This window comes from Nomascus leucogenys, chromosome 20 (assembly GCF_006542625.1).
Source record: "Nomascus leucogenys isolate Asia chromosome 20, Asia_NLE_v1, whole genome shotgun sequence".
In the NCBI taxonomy this organism is placed as follows: Eukaryota; Metazoa; Chordata; class Mammalia; order Primates; family Hylobatidae; genus Nomascus; species Nomascus leucogenys.
In genome coordinates, this window is record NC_044400.1 from 33,915,047 (window position 1) to 33,927,097 (window position 12,051).

The window sequence follows — 12,051 nt, forward strand, 5'->3', positions numbered from 1 at the left end:
GGGAGGTTTGCTTGAGCCCGGGAGGTCGAGGTTACAGTGATCTGTGATCATGCCACTGCACTCCAGTCTGGGCAACAGAACGAGACCCTGTCTCAATTCAAAATAATAATAATAATAAAAAAGGCAAAGATGTGAATAGATATTTCACCTGAGAGGATACCAAAGAAGGCAAATGAACATATGAAAATGCTCAATATCATATATCACCAGGGAACTGCAAATGAAAATGAAATACCACTACACACCTATTAGAAAGACTAAAATCCAAAAAGCACTGACAACACCGAATACAGGAACTCTAATTCATTGCTGGTTGCAATGTAAAATGATACACCCCTATTAGAGGACAGTTTTGCAGTTCCTTACAAAACTAAACAGTTTTTCACCTTACAACCCAGCAATCACACTCCTAGGTTTTTACCCAATCTGAAAAGTGATTTACACATAAAAACCTGCACACAAATGTTTATAGCAGCTTTATTCATAATAGCCAAAAATGGAAAGCAAACCAATGGGTCCTTCAATAGGGAAGTGGACGAACTGTTGCATGCTCACACAGAATACCACTCAGCAAGAGAAACAATGTACTGATACTCATGACAAATGGATGAAGCTCAAATTACGTTGAGCAAAATAAGCCAGACACGAGTGTGTACTGTATGAATCTATTAAATGAAGTTAACAAACAGACAAAACTAATCTGTGTTAACAGGTGGTAGATGAGTATTTACCTTTTTTTTGTGGGGGGCGGGGTGAGGCAGAGGGGTACTGACTACAAAGAGGTGTTCCTTTGGGATTATAGAAATATCATGTATCTTTATTTGGGTGTTGGCAATGGGTGTATATATTTGTCAAAACACAAGATTTTGACAAATCTTATTAGGATTTGAGCATTCGACTCTATTTATACTACCGTAAAAATGATTATTTGGAAAAAAAGTTAGTGGGGCAGTGGAGGGCTGTGATTGGATGTGGCAGTGGCGGAGCTTCTGGAGATGACTGACAAGTTTCGATTTCTTACCATGGGGGTGATTTGAAAGTTGTTCTTAAGAATTTATGAATCTACGCATTTGCTTCATGTACTAGGCTTTCGGATGTGTGGCATTTTATAATGTAAAAAGAAAAAAATTGTTTTTAAGGAGTCCATTTCATCATTGGTTGGGTTGGACCACATAATCTGTAAATAAATATTCAACCCTGTAATTGTATGACTCTCTGTTATTACTATGACAAAATCAGTAGGTCAGGTGCAGTGGCTCACGCCTGTGATCCCAGCACTTTGGGAGGCTGAGGCAGGAGGACTGCTTGAGGTCAGGTGTTTGAGACTGGCCTGGGCAACACAGTAAGATCCTGCCTCTACAAAAAATTAAACTAGCTAGGCACGGTGGTGTGCACCTGCAGTCCCAGCTACTCAGGAAACTAAGGCAGGAAGATTGCTTGCATTCGGGAGGTTGAGGTTGTAGTGAGCTGTGTTTGCCTCACTGTATTCCAGCCTGAGTGACACCAAGACCTTCTCAAAAAAAAAAAAAAAATCACTCGTTATGAAAACAAAAATATTATAAGGCATTTTCTTTTTAAATGTTTTCTTGTAGAAGTGGGGTCCCACTATGTTACCTAGGCTGGTCTCAAACCCCTGGGCTCAAGAGATCTTCCTGCTTCGGCCTTCCAGAGTGTTGAGATTACAGGCGTGGGCCACTATTCCTCTTTAATAAAACTGTATTTTTGTTTGTTTTTAGACAGGTTCTCACTCTGTCACCCATGCTGGAGTGCAGTGGTGTGATCTTGGCTCACTGCAGCCTCTGCCTACCAGGTTCAAGTGATTCTCCTGCCTCAGCCTCCCAAGTAGCTGGGACTACAGGCATGCGTCACTACACCTGGCTAATTTTTATTGTTTTTAGTAGAGACAGAGTTTCACCACGTTGGCCAGGCTGGTCTTGAACTCCTGACCTCAAGTGATCTGCCTGCCTTGGCCTCCCAAAGTGCTGGGATTACAGGTGTGAGCCACTGCGCCCAGCCAATAAAACTATATTCAAAAACCATTGTTTGTAGGCAAGAATCATCCCCTTTGCCTCTCCTAACTTCTGACTGCATTGTCCTCATAAGGGGAAGAAATCCTGGAAACACAATTTTCTTACCTGCACTGACTTCAAGGCTTGTACTGACAAGTTTTCTTCAAAAAAGTAATCTCTAGCCTGAGCAACAGTGATATCCCATCTCTTAAAAAGAAAAATAAAAAAAAAAATAGCTGGGTATGGTGGCAAGCACTGGTAGTACCAGATACTCGAGACTGAGGCAGAAAAATCGCTTGAGCCCAGGAGTTGGAAGCTGCAGTCAACTATGATTGAGCCACTGCACTCCAGCCTGGGTGAGTGAGATCCAGTCTCAAAAAAAAAAAAAAAAAAAAAAAAAAAGCCATAGAGAATGTGTCTATAATAGGATCCCACATACCTGAATCCTGTCCTGCTCTAACCAAAGACCACATGTGACCACTAAGGCAATGTGTGTACTCATGAGAAACTCCAGCAAAGGAACACTATTCTAGGAGTTACGCTAGACGGGCACCTAGTAAAACCTTTTTAAGTTTTCTCCATATCCTCATGAAATACTCTAGTCAAGCAGCCTCGATTGCACCCAGGCTGTCTTTAGGCTAGGCTCTGCAGGCCTGGGTGGTCTCCCCAATCCCACAGATGACAGCTTACCATTCTATTGTGAGGAAGGCTGTCTCAGGTGAGCCAGGACATTGGTCTCAAAGGCATGGGCAGAAATGGAACATGGCCCATCTCAAATCTGTTCAGGTCAGAGCAAAGGGAAGCGCTCTAGCCCCAACCTGGTAGCTGAAAGCAGGTGTCCTAAGGAAGGAGGGTGGTCAGGTCTTGTCCACAGAGGCAGAAGCCTCTGAGAAAAATCTTTCCTGGTCTCTCACATGGAGACCAGATGGAGATGGTTGGTCTTGTGCCCAAAGGAAGCCGATCTGAGCTACCTTTCCATTCAGGTTAGTTCAGAAGAAGAGCAACGTGTGGAGAGGATCCACCCGCCCGAAAGCTCCACCCCAAGTACTGCAGCCTTAACAGTCCTATAATCGGACCAATTTATATCCGCACTGGGCCACAATACAGGCTCGTATTTAAGGGAGCCAAGGTCCAACAGGTTTCACCACTGTAGCATATCTGAACTACCCTGATAAGAGGAACTCTATGCGAACAGCATAACTTCAACAAAGTAGGCTCCCAACAATGTGTGAAAAACCAAAGCAGGGTAAACATTTCAGTGAGTGTCAGGGTGGGGCACTGATTCACTTTACAAAAAGATGCAAACTGCGCAAGTACAAAAACCTCTTTGAGTCCTTTATTAACGTCTGGAGATGTGTGGTACATACAATTAACAGCATCACACCAGCTACAGAAGTACAGATAACCAAGAATGTACTTCAGAACAAGGATCTGAGAGCAACTTACGGTGTTGCCTGCTCTGAACCTCCACAAAAACCCAGTTCTGACACACGCAAGACAGACGATATAACAATTTCACTTGGGAATGGTTTCTTTAAAAAAATGACAAGAACTAATAGTTCAAACCCTTTAGAGTGTGAGATGTGGCAGCTCGCTTGGTGCCGTGGCACTGCTGTAAAAGGCCAACGTGGGCATTTGAAGGTCAGGCAGAACTGAATGGGGTGGGTGGAAGAGGTTTTATTTTCAGTGTAGAGAGAGAACAGATGGTCCGAGTGGATACTTTCAGTCCAGGCTCAGTATGGGGCCTGCAGGAATCCACTAGATAAATACAGTCTATAAACCGGAAGGCTGAAAAACACCAGCCAGCCATCCTTGTCATTGCTTCCAACTGGTGGACACTGATGCATCCGGAGTCACTTATGACACAGAGCGGGTTTAACAGGGGTGCACCCGAATGCAAGAAGGCAGCTCACTGTGTCCAGTCAGCTCTGATCCTTTCATGCCACTGGATGTCATGGGTCCCTCTGCTTTCACATGGGAACTAAGGAACACTTCCTTTATTTCAATGTTCCACTTTGGAAAAAACCAAAACCCTCCCCCCACCCCCACCATCATTCTTCATAAATTTGCTTCCAATCTCCTGATTGCTCTGGGTCTAGACTTTTTCCTTTCGCTTCAATTTGGACACTTTTTTGACAGTCCCGTTCTTGTTAAGCAGCTTCAGGACGCGGTCTTTATGATCTAAAACCTTAAGCATGGAGTCTCTGGCTTCACTGATTTGATCCATCACAAGTTTACACCTCTGCATATTTCCCTGAAACAGAAGACATTGCATCATCAATCAGTGATCATGAGGATAGTACAGCTTTTAAATAACTGCTTGCCTTTGGGCAGAGGCCATGTTGAGGCTTCCACAATAGAGAAAATGTCTTCTTGTTTCTCAGGAGTGCAGGCTGAAGCACATATGTTTTTACTGAAGATATGAGGGAGACGGGGGGAAACGGGAGAAGTAGGGCTTTACAGAAAGCAACTTCATAAAGTGGATGATCAGAAGGGAAGGGCTCACTCAAACCTGTATCAGTTCGTTTATTCGGTGGAGATCATCATCAGTTGCTGCTTTTTTCTTTGGGATAATCCCTTCCTGCAGGTTGGTAAGTCTTTCATAGACATCATGTTCTAGATTCGTCTGCAACACACAAAAGGGAGGATATCATAACCTCGGAAATATTTTTCTATGTCAACCCCAGGCAAATGAACCCACCTTCAATCACCTTTGTAAACTGTCTAAGAGTTGTTTGGGTGACAACGTCCTTTCTCCTAAGGACTAAGATACTAAGGTTTAAAAACAGTAAAGGGGCTGGGCGCGGTGGCTCAAGCCTATAATCCCAGCACTTTGGGAGGTCGAGGTGGGTGGATCACCTGAGGTCTGGAGTTGGAGACCAGCCTGACCAACAAGGTGAAACCCCATCTCTATTAAAAATACAAAATTAGCTGGGCGTGGTGGCGCATGCCTGTAATCCCAGTTACTCGGGAGGCTGAGGCAGGAGAATCGCTTGAACCCGGGAGGCAGAGGTTGCAGTGAGCTGAGATCCCGCCATTGCACTCCAGCCTGGGCAACAAGAGCGAAATTCCATCTAAAAAATAAAAAAATAAAAAAATAAATAAAATAAAACCAGTAAAGGAAACTGATCAACAAAGATTTACATTATAATTTGCCATAGTTCAGAGCCTATCTTCAAGGATAACTTTTGAATACTGCCTTGAATCCACAATTCTTCTGAAACACAAGTCTCCAAGTTTCATAGAAGTGATTTCTGCTAAGTCAGAAGTAGCCAAGGCACTACATTTTTTAGATACTGACAACAGACAATGTTCTTCAGGTCACTGCTACTGAAAAGAAGGAAAAACTTTATGAGGTTGTCACCTCCTCTTCACCTGCTGGTGAAGAAGGGATTCTTGCCCTAGGGTTATATGGCCAAACATATAAGATCCAACACTGGACAGGTAAGATTAACAGCAGTTTATGAGTCACAAATACAGTCATGCTCTGCTTAATGACAGTGATACGTTCTGAGAAATGTCTTTAGGAAATTTTATTGTTGTGTGACCATCACAGAATGTACTTACACAAACCCAGATGTTATGAAGTACCACATATTAGACGATATGATAGAGCCTACTGCTCCTAGGCTACAAACATGTACACCATGTTACTGCAAGGAATAGTGCGGGAAACTGAAACATAGTGTTAAGTATTTGTGTATCTAAACCTATCTATACATAGAAAAGGTACACTAAAAATACGGCATGACAGATTAAAAATGGTGAAGAGCACTTACATGAATGCAGTCTCCCAGGACTGTTAAGTTGCTCTGCGTGAGCCAGTGGGTAAGCAGTGAGTGAATGTGAAGGTCTAAGACATCACTGCACACTACTGTAGGCTTTATAAGCGCTGTGCCCTTGGGCTACACTAAATCTGTTAAAAATATTATTCTTTCTTCAATAACAAATTAACCATAGCATATTGTAACTTTTTATTTTATAAACTTTTAAATTGTTTTAAATTTTTTGACTCTTTTGCAATAAAACTTAGCTTAAAACACATATTGTCGGACAAATGTGGACACTGTTGGGAGGTTACAAAAAATATTTTCTTTCTTTATATGTTTATTCTATAAACTTTGTTTTCTTCCTTTTTTTTGAGAGTGTCTTACTCTGTTATCCAGGATGGAGTGCAGTGGTGCGATCACGGCTAAGGGCAGCTTTGGTCTTCCGGGCTCAAGAGTTCTTCCTACCTCAGCCTCCCAGGTAGCTGGGACTAGAGGTGTGCACCACTACACCCGGCTAATTAAAACACTTTTTTTTTTGTAGAGACAGGGTCCCACTATGTTGCCCAGGTGGGCCTCAAACTCCTGGGTCCAAGCAATCCTCTTGCCCCAGCCTTCCAAAGTACTGGGATCACAGGCCTGAGCCACTGAACCTGGCCCCTTATTTTCTATTACAAAAAAATTTAACTTTTTAAACTTGTTTATTAAAAATTAAGACACAGTACAGCCTGGGCAACAGTGAGACCCTGTCTCTACAATTTTTTTTTTTTTTTCCCTGAGAGGGAGTTTTGCTCTTTCACCCAGGCTTGAGTGCAATGGCATGATCTCCGCTCACTGCAACCTCCACCTTCTGGTTTCAAGCCATTCTCCTGCCTCAGCGTCCCGAGTAGCTGACATTACAGGCGCCTGCCACCACGCCCAGCTTATTTTTGTATTTTTAGTAGAGACGGGGGTTTCACCATGTTGGCCATGGTCTCAAACTCCTGACCTCGTGATCTGGCCACCTTGGCCTCCCAAAGTGTTGGGATTACAGGTGTGAGCCACTGTGCCCGGCCTCTACAAAAAATTTTTAAAAATCAGCTGGGTGCAATGGGTCATACCTGTAAGTCCCAGCTGTTTGGGGGGCGCTGAGGTGAGAGGATTACTTAAGCCCAGCAGGTTGATCATGGCTGTAGTAAGCCATGGTCGTGCCACTGCACTCCAACCTGGGTAAAAGGGCAAGACCCTGTCTCAAAAAAAAAAAAAACCCCAAAACCAAAACAAAACAAAAACAAAAAAACGAACAGGAAAGAGGGAGAGGTATGCCCTGGTCTCTGAATGATGATGTGTGTGACTGGCTTATCTGAGTAATACTGGAATATTGGAAGCTGGCAGGCAACTGGAGCCTACTACTCAGCCAGGAGCAGGAATTGTGTGCCTGGTCCCTGTGGTATGAAGGGTTGTTTGCCTAGGAGACTTCATCTGAGGGAGCAGAGGTGGGAGAAGGGACTCTCAGGCCGTTTGAGGCTCCCCCTATTTCAGATGTCACAACGTCACATAACACTGAATCTTAAATTTAGGTCTTATACCACAGTTGTTCCATGTATTTTGGATCTGGATACCAGAACTCAGATATATTTCAATTTTAATCACATGTAACTGACACAGTGTGATATTATATAGCACACATAAAAATTCTACCATAACCGTTAGCTGGGAATGCTTCAGAGTTACTTTTAAAAAGTTCTATGAACTCAGCTATCTGAAGTGTCTTCTCCTCTCTTCAGCGTGATGAACAAGGGCTAGAACTCCACCTACCAGCTGTAGTAACTGGGCGGCACAGAGATGGACTTTCCAGCCTTGAGCACGACAGGATACTCCTTTCTGATTAGCTATTTCCTGCAGCATAGCTTTCTTCTCCTCTGGAACCATAAAAAATAAAAATACGTGTATGTCAGTGTTTAAAAAGGTAAATGATTTGTGTTCGAGCAGCATAAATGCCATTATTTTAACAAGAATTTTATTTTTTTTTTGAGACAGTGTCTGGCTCTGTCACCCAGGCTGGAGAGCAGTGGTACAATCTCGGGTCACCGCAACCCCTGCCTCCTAGGCTCAAACGATTCTCCCACTTCAGCCTCCCAAGTAGCTGGGACTACAGGTGTGCACCACCATGCTGGGCTCACTTTTGTATTTTTTGTAGAGATGAGGTCTTGCTATGTTGCCCAGGTTGGTCTTGAACTCCTGGGCTCAAGCAATTTGCCTGCCTTGGCCTCCCAAAGTGTTGGGATTACAGGCATGAGCCGCCATACCTGGCCATAAGAACTTTTTTATTTGAGGTAATGGTTTCATCTAGGAGAGGCAAGCCAAGAGGACCCCAGGCTGCTTACTCCCCTCCTTCCCCTCCACTAAGTGCTACCTCCTAAAGCAGGGCTGTCACTCAGAGAGAAGCTTGCCACATGTCAAGCCAGGGCCTCCCCCATCTCTAAGGCCCTGGATCAAACGTTTTGCTGGAAGAAGTGGGCTATAAAACAGAAACCTTCTAATTTCTTCCTGAAGGAAGTGAGTCCATTTGCAAGAGTGTGAAGAAGTTCAAACCTAAAGGTGTTCCCAAGAACAGTGGAGGCTGTGGCGAAGGGAATTGGGGGAGACTTGTGGAACTAATGAAGATACAGCCTAGACTATGTGCAGGCTGGTTTGAAGGACAGAACAAAGCCTAAGACAGCTGGGGGAGCCTTTCCAAGGACAGAACAACTTTATCAAATCAAGGAAGAGCCCTTCTTTTTGAACAATGTTTTTGAATGTTTTGAACATTGTTTATCATGAAAAGGTGTTTAATTTTGTCAAATTTTCTTTATTTTATTATTATTATACTTTAAGTTTTAGGGTACATGTGCACAATGTGCAGGTTTGTTACATATGTATCCATGTGCCATGTTTGTGTGCTGCACCCATTAACTCGTCATTTATCATTAGGTATATCTCCTAATGCTATCCCTCCCCCTCCCCCCACCCCACAATAGTCCCTGGAGTGTGATGTTCCCCTTCCTGTGTCCATGTGTTCTCACTGTTCAATTCCCACCTACGAGTAAGAACATGCAGTGTTTGGTTTTTTGTCCTTGCGATAGTTTGCTGAGAATGATGGTTTCCAGTTTCATCCATGTCCCTACAAAGGACATGAACTCATCATTTTTTATGGCTGCATAGTATTCCATGGTGTATATGTGCCACATTTTCTTAATCCAGTCTATCGTTGTTGGACATTTGGGTTGGTTCCAAGTCTTTGCTATTGTGAATAGTGCCGCAATAAACATACGTGTGCATGTGTCTTTATTGCAGCGTGATTTATAATCCTTTGGGTATATACCCAGTAATGGGATGGCTGGGTCAAATGGTATTTCTAGTTCTAGATCCTTGAGGAATTGCCACACTGAATTCCACAATGGTTGAACTAGTTTACAGTCTCATCAACAGTGTAAAAGTGTTCCTATTTCTCCACATCCTCTCCAGCAACTGTTGTTTCCTGACTTTTTAATGATCGTCATTCTAACTGGTGTGAGATGGTATCTCATTGTGGTTTTGATTTGCATTTCTCTGATGGCCAGTGATGATGAGCATTTTTTCATGTGTTTTTTAGCTGCATAAATGTCTTTTGAGAAGTGTCTGTTCATATCCTTTGCCCACTTTTTGATGGGGTTGTTTGTTGTTTTCTTGTAAATTTGAGTTCACTGTAGATTCTGGATATTAGCCCTTTGTCAGATGAGTAGGTTGTGAAAATTTTCTCCCATTTTGTAAGCTGCCTGTTCACTCTGATGGTAGTTTCTTTTGCTATGCAGAAGCTCTTTAGTATAATTAGATCCCATTTGTCAATTCTGGCTTTTGCTGCCATTACTTTTGGTGTTTTAGACATGAAGTCCTTGCCCATGCCTACGTCCTGAATGGTATTGCCTAGGTTTTCTTCTAGGGTTTTTATGGTTTTAGGTCTAACATGTAAGTCTTTAATCCATCTTGAATTAATTTTTGTATAAGGTGTAAGGAAGGGATCCAGTTTCAGCTTTCTACATATGGCTAGCCAGTTTTCCCATCACCATTTATTAAATAGGGAATCCTTTCCCCATTGCTTGTTTTTGTCAGGTTTGTCAAAGATCAGATGGTTGTAGATATGCGGCATTATTTCTGAGGGCTCTGTTCTGTTCCACTGATCTATATCTCTGTTTTGGTACCAGTACCATGCTGTTTTGGTTACTGTAGCCTTGTAGTATAGTTTGAAGTCACGTAGCGTGATGCCTCTGGCTTTGTTCTTTTGGCTTAGGATTGACTTGGTGATGCGGGCTCTTTTTTGGTTCCATATGAACTTTAAAGTAGTTTTTTCCAATTCTGTGAAGAAAGTCATTGGTAGCTTGATGGGGATGGCATTGAATCTATAAATTACCTTGGGCAGTATGGCCATTTTCATGATATTGATTCTTCCTACCCATGAGCATGGAATGTTCTTCCATTTGTTTGTATCCTCTTTTATTTCATTGAGCAGTGGTCTGTAGTTCTCCTTGAAGAGGTCCTTCACATCCCTTGTAAGTTGGATTCCTAGGTATTTTATTCTCTTTGAAGCAACTGTGAATGGGAGTTCACTCATGATTTGGCTGTTTGTCTGTTATTGGTGTATAAGAATGCTTGTGATTTTTGTACATTGATTTTGTATCCTGAGACTTTGCTGAAGTTGCTTATCAGCTTAAGGAGATTTTGGGCTGAGACAATGGGGTTTTCTAAATATACAATCATGTCATCTGCAAACAGGGACAATTTGACTTCCTCTTTTCCTAATTGAATACCCTTTATTTCCTTCTCCTGCCTGATTGCCCTGGCCAGACTTCCAACACTATGTTGAATAGGAGTGGTGAGAGAGGGCATCCCTGTCTTGTGCCAGTTTTCAAAGGGAATGCTTCCAGTTTTTGCCCATTCAGTATGATATTGGCTGTGGGTTTGTCATAGATAGCTTTTATTATTTTGAGATACATCCCATCAATACCTAATTTATTGAGAGTTTTTAGCATGAAGCGTTGTTGAATTTTGTCAAAGGCCTTTTCTGCATCTATTGAGATAATCATGTGGTTTTTGTCTTTGGTTCTGTTTATATGCTGGATTACATTTATTGATTTGCATATGTTGAACCACCCTTGCATCCCAGGGATGAAGCCCGCTTGATCATGGTAGATAAGCTTTTTGATGTGCTGCTGGATTTGTTTTGCCAGTATTTTATTGAGGATTTTTGCATCAATGTTCATCAAAGATATTGGTCTAAAATTCTCTTTTTTGGTTGTGTCTCTGCCAGGCTTTGGTATCAGGATGATGCTGGCCTCATAAAATGAGTTAGGGAGGATTCCCTCTTTTTGTATTGATTGGAATATTTTCAGAAGGAATGGTACCAGCTCCTCCTTGTACCTCTGGTAGAATTCGGCTGTGAATCCATCTGGTCCTGGACTTTTTTTGGTTGGTAAGCTACTGATCATTGCCACAATTTCAGACCACAGTGCGATCAAACTAGAACTCAGGATTAAGAAACTCACTCAAAACCGCTCAACTACATGGAAACTGAACAACCTGCTCCTGAATGACTACTGGGTACATAACGGAATGAAGGCAGAAATAAAGATGTTCTTTGAAACCAATGAGAACAAAGACACAACATACTAGAATCTCTGGGACACATTCAAAGCAGTGTGTAGAGGGAAATTTATAGCACTAAATGCCCAAAAGAGAAAGCAGGAAAGATCCAAAACTGACACCCTAACATCACAATTAAAAGAACTAGAAAAGCAAGAGCAAACACATTCAAAAGCTAGCAGAAGGCAAGAAACAACTAAAATCAGAGCAGAACTGAAGGAAACAGAGACACAAAAAACCCTTCAAAAAATTAATGAATCCAGGAGCTGGTTTTTTTGAAAAGATCAACAAAATCGATAGACCGCTAGCAAGACTAATAAAGAAGAAAAGAGAGAAGAATCAAATAGACACAATAAAAAATGATAAAGGGGATATCACCACTGATCCCACAGAAATACAAACTACCATCAGAGAAAACTACAAACACCTCTACGCAAATAAACTAGAAAATCTAGAAGAAATGGATAAATTCCTCGACACATACACCCTCCCAAGACTAAATCAGGAAGAAGTTGAATCTCTGAATAGACCAATAATTCTGTCAAATTTTCTACATTGATTGATACAATCATGTGATTTTTCTTCTTTAGCTTTTGTTGTGGGTTGAATGGTTTACCCCCCAAAAGATATGTTGAAGT

General features: G+C 42.1%; 1 protein-coding gene across 11 annotated transcripts in view; it reads right to left on the bottom strand.

Moving 5' to 3' along the window:
* Positions 1–3,323: 3,323 nt before the first annotated feature.
* SAP130 (Sin3A associated protein 130) overlaps positions 3,324–12,051 on the bottom strand; it is a 90,939-nt gene continuing 82,211 nt past the window's right edge. For all 11 annotated transcript variants that reach the window (XM_030801086.1, XM_030801090.1, XM_030801085.1 and 8 more), the window contains 3 exons: positions 7,574–7,677; positions 4,522–4,635; positions 3,324–4,263 (listed from right to left, as the gene is read on the bottom strand). In XM_030801086.1, the coding sequence (XP_030656946.1) occupies positions 4,105–4,263; positions 4,522–4,635; positions 7,574–7,677 (377 nt within the window). In that variant the 3' untranslated portion in view covers positions 3,324–4,104. The remainder of the gene's footprint in view (positions 4,264–4,521; positions 4,636–7,573; positions 7,678–12,051) is intronic.